Source organism: Salvelinus fontinalis, unplaced genomic scaffold, assembly GCF_029448725.1.
Source record: "Salvelinus fontinalis isolate EN_2023a unplaced genomic scaffold, ASM2944872v1 scaffold_2373, whole genome shotgun sequence".
NCBI classification, from domain to species: domain Eukaryota; kingdom Metazoa; phylum Chordata; class Actinopteri; order Salmoniformes; family Salmonidae; genus Salvelinus; species Salvelinus fontinalis.
This window is the reverse complement of record NW_026602582.1, coordinates 1,703-14,576: the sequence shown is the minus strand read 5'-3', so window position 1 is coordinate 14,576 and position 12,874 is coordinate 1,703. Positions and strand designations below refer to the sequence as shown.

The following is a 12,874-nucleotide window of genomic DNA, read 5'->3' as shown; positions in this document are numbered from 1 at the left end:
AAAATCTACAGTAATACAGAATATTACATCACCCCTCATGTCATATATTCTGTGACCAATCAAAGCTGTAAAGTACTGTATCATAAGTATATCAATGCTAAAATTCTACCCTTTTGATGACTATAATATCTTGTTGAACCATGAATTTGTCATTGTCTCTTTTAGATGTATTAAACATGGTTTGCAAAACATACACGTTTTTTTCTTCTTCTTTAATCATACTAACTTGTACTGGTTAAAAGTAACAATGGAAAATGGCAACAAACAAAAAAATGTTTGGCCATTTTTGTATGTACAGAGTAACAAATACACAGTGATGCATGTCCTTGTCAACAGATATCTGGAGGACTGTATACTGCTACATTTGTAATAAACTATACTGAACTAAAAAACGCAACATGTAAAAGGTTGGTCCCATGTTTCATGAGCTGAAATTAAAGATCCCGGAAATGTTCTGTACGCCCCAAAAATTGTGAGCATTTCTCCATTGCCATGATAATCCATCCACATTGAAAGGTGCACCATATCAAGAAACTGATTAAACAGCATGATCATTACACAGGTGCACCTTTGCTGGGGGAAAAAGGCCACTAAAATGTGCATATTTGTCACAACGCAATGCCACAGACATCTGAAGTTCTGAGGGATTGTGCAATTGGTATGCGGACTGCAGGAATGTTCACCAGAGCTGCTGCCAGAGAATTGAATGTTCATTTCTCTACCATAAGTCGCTTCCAACGTCATTTTGGAGAATTTGGCAGTACATCCAACCGACAATTTTCCTGTCCTGCTAGCCATTCAAAATTGAACGATTACTTTTGGGTGTCAGGGAAAATGTATGGAGTAAAAAGTACATTATTTTCCTTAGAAATGTAGTAAAGTAAAAGTTGTCAAAACTATAAATAGTAAAGTACAGATACCCCCAATGACTACTTAAGTACTTTACACCACTGTATGTGCTTCAATAGAGTCTGACGTTCAGGGTGGTTGGACATATAAGATGGGATGCTGATGAGCTTCTGGACCCATTTTAGGTCGTCACACAAATATTCCCCCACCCATGTCCATTGAATCAAAGTAATTACACCTTGCTATAAGGAAGCATAGTAAGGATGAAAGGAATTAATTTATCGTTGAATGATTTATAAATCTCGCTTATTAAACCATCATTTCCAGGGGACCTATTGTCCTTAAGGCTTTTAATACAGTCTTTTATCTCAATTTCAGATAACTCATCACTGAAATCATTTTCTTCTTAGCAATGTTTGCTACATCGTCTAAGAAAAGATCCAAATTGGAAGTTAGCTGGGCTGATGTATACAGATTCTGATAAAACTGGGAAACATAATGAGAGATTTTTGGATTTTTATTTGGAGTATTATTAATCATTAATTTACATATGGAAGTCTTTTCACCTGCCCTTTTTTTCTAAATTAAAGAAATATTTTGTATTTCTCTCTCCCTCTTCCATCCATTTTCATCTTGATCTTACAAACGCTCCCCGGGCCTTTTCCTCGTAGATACAGTCTAACTGCATTTGCAATGATGGTAGCTCCAGTAATTCCTGATTAGTTAGTTCCCTTTTTTTAGTATAATCCATTATTCCCTTTATGATGTCATATTCTTTCTCTCTCTTGGCACGAGCAATTTCTTTCCCCATTGAAATAGCCAAAAGCCTTAATCAAATTTCATTAGCTCCCAGCAACTAACAAACGTATTCATAACACAGGCACAATTCCTGTATTTATCATTAATTCCTGCTACTTCCTTCTTAAATACTTCCTTCTCTAGTAAAGTCTTGTTCATTTTCCAGTAACCTTAAACTTTTTTTGGTTGACAAACCATGCATATTTATCTTTATTGAGATCCCGTTGTGGTCTGTTAAAATCAATGGTTCAATCGAGACTGTATCAACCTTGTCAGCCATATCTTCAGATATCAGCCAGAAATCAATACGGGATTGTATATTGTATCTTTGGTACTCCATGTAAACATAATCGTATCTGGGTTCTTACGTCTCCAAATATCTAGAACACCTAACCTTAGACATATATTCCTTATCTCACAAACAGAATTGCTATCCTTAGGAGGCCATCTATCTAGATTATCATGTAATACTGTATTAAAATCTCCACCCCATATTACTTTGGCCAATGGAAATTTAGACATAATTTTACTTATTTTCCTCTCAATGTCTCTAAATAAAATACAGTTACTTGACTTGTTATTGGAAGCATAAGTATTTACAACAATGAATTGAACATGGTTGACATCTACCAATAGTATAATCCATCTCCCTGTATTATCTGTTTCATGACTCAATATATGAGCCTTAAAAGTGCCTTTTAAAATAGGGACACCTGCTGACCTTTTAATACCAAATGCCCTGCAAATGTCCTTCACTCTTGCTTTGATGTTCTCGTCAGATTTTTCTGCTATTCCATAAATTCGAAGACTCCATCTCCGACTATACCGGTCATTCTCGTTTACCTTTGACTCCATTTCAGTGAGTTTATTCTCCTGCTTTGCAACCTGAATGTTCAATGTTGCGTTCTGCTGCTTCAGAGTTTTTACTTCGTCAGCACTGAAATCAATCGATTTCTTCAGGTTAATAACGATATTGATTGTGTTCTTTTACACCAAATTCATGATGTCATCTGCGCTCTCTTTGATTTTAGCCGTGAGGATGAGAACGATGTTCTTCCTGTAGCTGGCTCATTGATGGTTCACTTCTCAGCTTCTTTGGAAGTTGCTCCTTGGTTGGGGTATTCGGGTATGAATCGCATTCACCCCCCTTTTTTACACCGCAAGCATATGAGTGAGTTTCAACAATGCCTCTTTAAACATGGCCTCAATGCCTCTCTTTTTATCTGTCATGTCCTGATTACACGCTACTAGCTATGAATACGTTAGCAGGCTAATTTAACTACACACGCTGACACTTTTCGATAGCTAGCTTGTTCGTTGGAAATAGTCAAAAATATATGTTAATGGTTTGATTAATTGCAAAATGATTCATTATATGGTTAGATATCATTTTTTGTGAGAAAAAACAAATAAATTGCAACTGCAGTCTAAAACTATAAACTTTGTGAGAAAACCCCCAAATTGTTCCTCTACTAGAAATGTTACACCCTCTCATGTCGCAATCTTGACCATGTCACTGATTTCATGGCGCTCTCCTGCGCATCATTTACTTCACAAAATCCCGCAAAGGTAAAAGTGCCAGAAATAAACATCGCGAGATTGTACATCTGTGCGTGTCAGAGATTTGAAAGCAGACGCTTTCATCCAAAACGATGTACAATAATCCGTACATACATTTTACGTTTGGGTGGCCCAGGGAAATGTGAGTTTTTCGAAGCAATTTTTGTATCTCTTTCTTTGTAATACTGTATGTATTCAATCATTTCGAATTGATCACTTCCCACTGGGCACATACATCAATTCAATGTTTATTCCACGTTGGTTCAACGTAATTTAATTGAAATTACATGGATATTGTGTCACAGTGAATTTTATAATCTGCAGTCAATTTAATTGTTTTCATGTGCCATGATTCAGACATTTCACATATGATCCTCATAGGATTAGGCTACATAATTACAGTGGTGCAGTAAATGTAATCTCAATTCAATACGATGTGCATATACTGTACATATAGCCAATATAGCTATTAAACCCATGTTCAGTGACTGTAATCTGTGACGCAAGTGGCCTAATATGTTTGTGACGTTCCATGGAACCCACGGTATTGTTTAAAACTAGATTCTGATTGGCTTGCAGGTCATTCTACAGTGTAAATTATAAATGAAAACGTGCTTTTGTATCAGTGTTACAGATTCACAAAACCGAGCGTGTCTCAACCTGTACCACGCTTTTATCTGCCTAAAGGTATCTTCATGCACGACTGGATAGGCCTTTTGGATACGCTTGTCCAAGGTAAGGATATGCGTCAAGCTATAGCCTACTTTTAATCTTTTAGTTCCGAACTCAAGTTACTCCAGTCAAGTGATTAATCGTAAAAGTTTGTTGTTTTTCACTGAGCAGTCCAATGGCCAATAACATGCATTAGGCATTGCTCAAATCAGTGTCTAGGTCAGAATATAAAGTTGCTACTTCCGTCAACTCAAGTTACTCAATTCAAGTGATTAATTGTAAGATTGACTTGTTTTGACTGTCAAAACAAATAACTTTGATGGCATATTCCAAATTATAATGGCAATTATGCATCACAAATTCACAATATTACTTGTATTTCAATGATTTATCCAGGCCCAAGACATAAAGTCTTCTGAAAGCTGTGTAGCAATCATTCCATTGCTGACCCATAGGATGGTAATCACATACATGATTGGCTTAATCTAGAATCATGGATGCCTTTCATGTGAGTACACACACCACATTTTTTTTTTTTTTACATATCTCAGAAGGAAGATACCTCAATATCTGGAAGCACTGTCTCATGTACAATTGTTAATGCTATCTCTGAAATGTCTAACAAAATGTTGACTTGATTGTTTCATCAAGACCTTCTCATCACAAGTTGGAACTAGTGGTCAACATTGGGACAATGCAGCCATAATTAACATGGACCAATATTTTCATGGAGGTAAGTGCTACACTTCTGATGGGTTTAAAGATTGTATTACATTATCTAAAAGTGAGAAAGTAAACCCCAGCTGTTATTCTTTTCACATGGAAGGACAATCCCTATTATGCCATGAATGTTTCATTGCTGAACAACCATAGATATGTTTCCTCTAATTTGGCTCCCGTTCCTCCAACAGTGAGCAAGACCTGCCAGCAGAGCTCACTGGAGCAGGGAGACATCCCGTCATCCTTTTGGCACCTGACAAAGTACACTTTTTTCCTTCTAAATAACACTATAGTAACATCTTCTGCACAAAGTTACATTTCTAATAAGATTGGTGTTAAGTGAGAAAGAATCCTAAAGATGGTCCAATGGGCATGGTCTGAAGCCTCTCGTCATCTCAGTATGTTGAACCGCCTGATTTCTTGCAGGCTTGAGATTCAGATCCTGCTGAACGATGTTAAGCATTCGATTAACCACATGCAGGGGACGCTGAACACCATGCAGGGGCAGTGTATTGAGTTGCAGACTGCCATGTCTAAGGTAGTGTCAGATGAGTCTCAGATACAGAAGAATAAGTCTATGATGGTATGGTGATAATGATTGAGATGGTGATTATAATAATGATGACTAGCAGTACCCCACCCTACAGGCAGTAAATCATTGGATCTGATTAATTCAATTCAATGCAATTCAATCTTTGAGGACTGCAACCATAGAAATACAATTTATTTACACTAATAATAAGCTATTGTCAACTTCCCGTCTATGCTTATCTTGCTCATTGCTCACTGTCAATTGCTGACTGTTATCCTATGTGTGCATCTATTATTAATTTCTCACAGAAAAATCATTTGGTTGCAAATGTACCTGGGGCCATGTAAATAATTGTTAGGCTACTCATTTTGAATCCACCGGTGGCAACTTGTGTGACCATAAAAGTCTGTGTGCGACAGGGCACAGTAAAATAATTTGGTTACTGACCTGCCCTACATCATAGAAGGCCCTTCAAGTCGGAACTAGGAAATTCTGACATTTCTAACTCGCGAACTCGTTATGGAATGATGATTTCAAGTTACCCACTTGTGAAGTATCAGAATCAACCAGTAGGAAGCTCTACACTGATAAGTTACATTCATTTTAACTCTGAGGTTCCAAGTTTCCGATGGCATGTGAATGCGTCAATAATTGCCATGGTAATTTTGAATGTTCAGTCAGTGAGCATTATGGGTAATTATCCTACATACTTACATCAAATACTTTATGATAGCATCATCTTCTGTAGTAACAGTGTCATTCCAAACACAATAAATGTGAAAATTAACAAAGATACAAAATATTGCTAAAGTGAAGAAAATCAGCTCAAAATTGTAGGAGGAAATGCCCCTGCAGCAGGGAGGCTTACGGTATTATAATATATTGTAGATAACATTAATATAATTTGTGTATTTACAGTATCAGTAAACATACAAATGAAAGTATATGCTAGGGATTGATCTACACTGAGTGAACAAAACATTAAGAACACCTTCCTATTGAGTTGCCCTCCCCCTTGGTGGTGGACCATTGTTGATACTCAGGGAAAACTGTTGAGCGTGAAAAACCCAACAGCATGGCAGTTCTTGACACAAACCGGTGCACCTGGCACCTACTACCATACTCTGTTCAAAGTGACTTAAATCTTTGGTCTTGCCCATTCACCCTCTGAATGACACACATACACAATCCATGTCTCAATTGTCTAAAAATCTATCTTTAACCTGCCACCTCCCCTTCATCTACACTGACAAGAAGATTTAACAATTAACATCAATAAGGGATTATAGCTTTCACCTGATTAGTCTATGTCGCAGAAAGAGAAGGTGTTCTTAATGTTTAATGCACTCAGTGTATGTGTCAATGATGTTATAGATTCCAGTGGTTGATTTTTTAGGGAATGACTATATGCTCTATATTATACCTGCAGATCATCACAGCAGCCGAAGTTGCTGTGCAGAGGGAGGAGATCCTCCAAGCATCAGGCCTCATCCCGTCACAGAGGGAGGGTATCCTCCAAACAGCCAGTGTCCCTGCACAGACGGAGGGTATTCTCCAAACAGCCAGTGTCCCTGCACAGAGGGAGGGGATTCTCTCAGCAGCTTGCATCACTGCACAGAGGGAGGAGATCCTCCGAACATCAGGCCTCATCCCTGTACAGAGGGAGGGAATTCTCCAAACAGCCAGTGTCCCTGTACAGAGGGAGGGGATCCTCCAAACAGCCAGTGTCCCTGTACAGAGGGAGGGGATCCTCCAAACAGCCAGTGTCCCTGCACAGAGGGAGGGGATCCTCCAAACAGCCAGTGTCCCTGCACAGAGGGAGGGGTTCTCCCAGCAGCTCTAATCATTGCAAAGAAGACGGAGATCCCCCGAGCATCAGGCCTCATCCCTGCACAGAGGGAGGGGATCCTCCGAGCATCAGGCCTCATCCCGTCACAGAGGGAGGGGATTCTTCCAGCATCTTCTATCACTGCGCAGAGGAAGATCCTCAGAGCATCATGCCTCATCCCTGCACAGAGGGAGGGGATTCTCCCAGCAGCTAGCATCACTGCGCAGAGGGAGGAGATCCTCCGAACATCAGGCCTTATCCCTGTACAGAGGGAGGGGAGTGGATCGTTCCAAATGCTAGTGTCCCTGCAGAGATGGAGGAGATCTTCCTCACAACCAGTGTCCCTGTGAAGAATGGACACAATCATCCACAACCACCTCCCATCATCCCCATGGTGGCACCACTGTGGAAATGGGATGGTGGAGCATGTACTCCACCTGTGGATTTCTATTCAAAGAGAAGAGGTCACTTAAACTTACCTAATTAGTACAGAAATTACCATTGTGATAGCGTGAGAATTAGCTGTGATAGGTTAAATGTATGGCTCATGTGAGTGTATATCTGTAATACTTTCATGCATTTTCTACATAAAACAGGTTTAGCGCCATTTTACTTTGACATTTTAGTCATTTAGCAGACTCTCTTATCCAGAGCGACTTACAGTAGTGAGTGTATACATTTTCGTACTCCAGTGAATCTCTCCAGGATTTCGCATGGATTTTTTTTGATATTTGACGATAAATATGCTAGATTTTGGAGCAACAATTATGACATTTTGCATAGCAATATATGCAATTGTTTTGTCCAATTTGTTGCAAAAATGCGCTGACAAGGGAAAAAACTGTGTTGACGTGTGGCTTGATTGAACCATATTATGCAGTAAATGTGCGGTGATTGGTTGAAATTGCGAGCCCTCTTTTTGTACTGTGCTAATGGGTCAGTTCTATGCGATAATATTGTGATGATGTGACTATTTTATGCAGAAATTGTTTGGTGATTGGTCAAATTTGTAAGCCCTCGCATAATATGCAGGCAATTGTTGATCGCAGAGTCCTGGAGTAACCTCCCAGTTATCCCTGTGACTGTGTCTAGGTTAAGATTGGGTTGTAACAGTATCAGAGCGAGACGTTTCTACCTGTCAGCTAGTAATTGTTCTGTATGGTGACATGAGCAGAGTGGCCTGACTTCTCCCACTTATTACAGATGTCCGACTTCGATATGTTGAGCATCCTGCTATGATGTCCATCACCAAGCCGGACCACTCCGAGGCCAACCCTCAGTGCCAGAATGGCAGCCGGCCGGTGGCTGAGCCCAAGACCCCTGCTGTTCACAATAACAGTGGAGGCTGGCTCAGCTGGGTCTTTGGGAGTGGAAGAGTTAATAAGAAGGAGGTTCATCTACCTGAGGACAAAGACAGATCTGTAAGGAACTGGTTATTAACACTATATTCTATGTAGAGACAATTGAGTGGATAAAAAAAAAAACTATTGCGGCTTGCTTCACATTGCTAATATCTTCTTCCTCAGATTGTCTGGGATCCAACTCTGCACAGATGGGTTAACAAAACTGAGCCCAAGGCTGAGGTACACACTTAAATTCAATGAAATTAAAAACAGTTAACAACCATTGTATTTTAACTGTGATAATATTACTAACAATTTGGAAAATGTGTTGATGTTTTTTACAGAACAAGTGTGTACCACCACCTCCACCGATGGGGACATATGGATATCAGGGGAACACTGGCAGTGTCCCCAAAGGAGTGAATCCTTACTCTAAGAAAGCAGGTGAATATTGCTTTAGAATACATGTGGTTTAACCAAGACTGTCAGCCGATCATAGATGTCCCCGGTGGTCTCCTGCTAATGTTACGCCCCTGAAAAAGGAGAGAAAGAATCATGAGTGATTTTTATTTTATTTATTTTTTGGGAGGGGAAATAATTTTTATTTTCATTTCACATTCAAATACAATTACAAAATCAGTGCATTACGTTGTACAAAATGGATTCATAAAAACAGTATCAAAAAGTAGTGTAACAATATAACAATAGCAAAACTCCTCAAAAAAGTGCTGTTCTGCAGAACCTGACCAGTATTATTACATTCAAGTTTAACATGCCTCTAACAATCTCCAAAAACAATACAAATAATTCTATAAATACAAACATATACCAAAGTGAACTCTGAATAAACCTCAGTGTATATCAAATATGTACAAAGGCTTAGCCTACATTTCAATTGGCTCTAAATACGTTTACAGTGAAGGATAAATCCCTTTCCATTTCTGTTTTACTGATACAATGCCCCACTTATGTATTTCGAACTGTATTCTTTTCCAAATGTCCTGTTTTATAAATTGAACTAATCCCGTCGGTGACCACTTGAGGGTGTCATTGACCGCACCACATCTGGCCTCCCAAAGTTTGGTCTTGATAAGGGACACCAGAGTCACTAATGCTAATAATTGCACCCTTTCCACATTTTTTAGTTCAAATTTGGCTACCCCTTAGTAGAGAGATTACCCCCTCTCACATCGAACCTCCCATATGCCCCAAACCAAATATACCTCTAAACACTTCCAACAGATGACATCCAATTAAATCCCCAAAAACTATGCAAAACTCTTTAGAGAGCCCATCCACTCCTGGTACTTTTATCTTTCATGCTCTTCAGTGCCATATAAATTTCATCTAATTTCAATTCCCCTTTTACTTGGTCTCTAATATCAAAAGGTATCTGCACATCCACGCATTTTTTTTTTTTTTTTAATTAGTTCCTTCTCATAATCGATTGTTTGTTTTTGAAATAGCTGAGAAAAGTGATGTGTAGCGACACCAAGCATGCCATCTCCATCCTCAACCATCTCCCCATTTTGGTCCAATAAAGCAGTAATAGTCCTCCTCTTTCCCCGTGATTTAATTTGTTTGAAAAAATATGCAGAGCACTTCATCATTTTCCCATTTATCTTAGTGACTTTTAAAAATGAAGTCTCGAGCTTTCTTTTCAAAAAAGGCATGCTGCTTTTTCTGCAGGATACACAATTTGTCTTTATCTAATCCACCACCATTCAAATGACCTTGGATGTGTAGATCTTTTAGTTCATTCTGCAATTGATAAAATTCTTTGTGGGTATTACGTACGTTGTCTTTGCAAAAATTCTGAATAAAAATCTTGATTCTTAATTTTGTGCTCTCCCACCACTCTATGACAGAAGAATAAAACGGTTTCATAGTTACACAGCCCTGGAAAAAAGACCCAAATCTTGTCTTCAAAGTTTTGTCATGTAAAATGCCGTTATTAATTTTCCAATACCCTTTTCCAAATTCAATTGTTTTTAATTCTATTGTCACAGACAGGCAACTGTGGTCTGAATAGAATACCGGAGGGACGCGCGCAGAGGACACACCGAGTCCACGCGGAACAAACAGATAATCTATACCGCTCCTCGCGCCCCTGCTGTTTTCCCCAAGTGAAACCTGGATCATCCGCATGCGCCACTCTATAAATATCAACCAAATTATATTTACCTATTAGACTTTTTACAAGATGCCCTCCTAGATTACCTCGGCCATATGATACATTAAAATCTCCCCCTATTAACACCTATCTGTTTGTCATAAAAACAGCGTCTAGGTCGTTAAGCATTTCCCTCCTTTCCTTGGGTGTCGATGGTGCATATACGTTAATAAATCTAAAACATTTACCCCTCCAATCGATATCTACTATTAAAACCCTCCCGTGTACTGCCGAAAAACTTCCTACTATTTTTAAATCCCTATTCCCACATAGCACACCAACCCCTGTAGAATGCACCCCGCCGACACTCCACCTCGACTCTCCCTGAACCCATTCCAGCGTAAACCTCTCCACGTCCTTTTGATCTTTTAAAATGTACTTCTTGTAAAAAACACACAGAGAAGCAAATGGAGGACAAATGGGAAAAAACTGTCGCCCTTTTAACTGGGTTCCTAAGCCCTCTAACATTTATGCTAGCTAAGTTAAAAATAGACGACATGGGATAAGGAGGGAAACGGACAACTATCTCAAATATGACATTTTTCCAGACTCACTTTAAATACAGTTCCTCGTTAGGAGGCCTATCCGGGAAACGGTGGTCCCCAGCAGGAGGACTGTCCACAAAGATCGGGGTCGGGAAAACCCTTTCCTCCTCCTCATGCTCCCCCTCCATCTGTGTGGGTGCTGGAACACCGCTGGGTGCCAGACCGCTGCTGTCGATGGAGCTGCCTGACAGGGAAAGCAGAGTCTCCTCTGCGCTGCGCGGGTTTCCCTCGCTTTTCTCCTCAGACTTCCCGCTTTCAAAGCAGCTGAAGCGATTCCCGCCCAGAGCGGACTTCTCAGTCGCCTCCATGCGGATGAGTGGGGAAACAGGGCTCATCTGCTTCCTTTTCACCGAGCACTTCCTCCTCTCTCTCACCGTTGTCCAGCTCTCCGGAGCCGAGGGCGCGGTGGGCTCTCCCTTCTCCTCCTCCACTTGGTTCTTCCAACTCCTGTCCGTCTCTCCGCTCTCCTCGTGAGATGATGATGGCGTCTCACTCCCGCTCTCCTCAGACTCTCGCAGTTCTCTCTCCGTCAACCCATGGGTTGAACATGTGCACCGTTAGCACCCTCATATTGTGCCTGCACAGGAACTCAACTTGAAAGGCACTGAATCACGAGAGTGATACGGTAATGTTTACTCATTGAGAACTTTTAGTGCAACGAGAAAAGACCTCGGTTTCTCCGTGAACTTGAGTGGAGACCAGAGCAATCGATCTCAGGCTCATAGATTAAGAGCATTTAGTAGATCACAGATTAACACTTTTACCCACAAAAAAAATGTTTTAAGATCCTCACATACTATGAACTTAGTAATACTTTAATGCATAACAGGCTATGAGTATTTTTTTTAACCTGTCACACTAACACCTTTCCCACTACCAGCAGGTCTATGGGGCAGCAGATACCCTACAATGCATTACAATGATGGGACCAACTCAAAGCCTCCAAGCCATGGGCCTGGACTGCTTCCTAGACAGCGCTCTGGCTTGCTCCCTCCTTCACACTTTGACCTCATGGCACCAATGGTTGTGCCACCTGACACTCTACCCTACTGAGGTATGACTCTGGAAAATCCTTCCAAATTGTATCCATTCATTATTAACTGAGATTTTTCTTTAACATAGCAAGTGGCTGAAATAGCAAGGATGTGAACTATTTTTTATTTTTGTTCAAGAGGCCATTTGCCCAGAGTGGATTTGCCATACATAGATTTTTTCAGCTTTAAAAATCTTCAGCATAAAAAAGTATTAAAAGATGATCTTTTAATTAAATCTCTCCTTTGTGTCCTCATGTAAACATTAATTTAATGTGTTCTATCATCATTTACAATGCTTATTGCTTCTGCATTTCTTTACAGACAAGAGTATATTATACACATATATTTTATTTTAGACATTACAAAAACGTATTTTTGTGCATTTTGGATTTCCTACATATACCTGTACAGACAAGTATATTTTATACATATCTATTTTTTTTACGACATTTTTGTATGTATTCGATAGACAGAACTACATATATTGGAATCGAACGTTCGCAGAGAATGTTTTGACTGGAGTGATGCTTAGGACTTCATAAAAAAATCTATTCCGTTTTATTTTACCACTACAGTCTGTTCGTCGGACGAAACTGGAGAAAAATAACTAGTGTCGAAAGTAAACATCCGCACCTCGATGGTGTCAACTCTGCTTATGTCTGCATAATGAAAAGGTAGGGGGAAAAATAAAAACATCTGGTCTAGCGATCGATGACAAATTAAATGGTGCCCGTGTAACAGTTTTACTTCTGTCCCGAACCAGTGACCCTTTGCACACATATACAACAGTTACCCATCGCTCCACAAAAGCCGCGGCCCT

General features: G+C 39.8%; 1 protein-coding gene across 3 annotated transcripts; it reads left to right on the top strand.

The window, feature by feature from the left end:
- The first annotated feature begins 3,359 nt into the window (after nucleotides 1-3,359).
- On the top strand, nucleotides 3,360-12,186 carry LOC129850858 (protein transport protein Sec16A-like). 3 transcript variants are annotated; one of them, XR_008758873.1, is made up of 7 exons: nucleotides 3,360-4,387; nucleotides 4,531-4,612; nucleotides 4,791-4,860; nucleotides 6,561-7,423; nucleotides 8,163-8,380; nucleotides 8,486-8,542; nucleotides 8,647-8,764. XR_008758873.1 is itself a non-coding variant. In XM_055917049.1 (7 exons), exons 3-7 carry the CDS (start codon nucleotides 7,273-7,275, stop codon nucleotides 12,071-12,073), a joined length of 699 nt encoding a protein of 232 aa, XP_055773024.1. In that variant the 5' UTR covers nucleotides 3,360-4,612; nucleotides 4,791-4,860; nucleotides 6,561-7,272; the 3' UTR covers nucleotides 12,074-12,186. The 3 variants fall into 3 exon arrangements, 2 of the variants coding, with proteins under 2 accessions (XP_055773024.1, XP_055773023.1); XM_055917049.1 differs by adding an exon at nucleotides 11,901-12,186 and having other exon boundaries at nucleotides 3,360-4,612; nucleotides 8,647-8,746; XM_055917048.1 differs by lacking the exons at nucleotides 8,163-8,380; nucleotides 8,486-8,542; nucleotides 8,647-8,764 and having other exon boundaries at nucleotides 6,561-7,658.
- Nucleotides 12,187-12,874: the final 688 nt, after the last annotated feature.

What these genes read in the sequence shown, in the direction of transcription:
- LOC129850858 (XM_055917048.1), top strand. An exon ending in GGACCAATATTTTCATGGAG is followed by an intron (nt 4,613 to 4,790) that starts GTAAGTGCTACA and finishes TTCCTCCAACAG; the next exon opens with TGAGCAAGACCTGCCAGCAG. An exon ending in TCCTTTTGGCACCTGACAAA is followed by an intron (nt 4,861 to 6,560) that starts GTACACTTTTTT and finishes TTATACCTGCAG; the next exon opens with ATCATCACAGCAGCCGAAGT.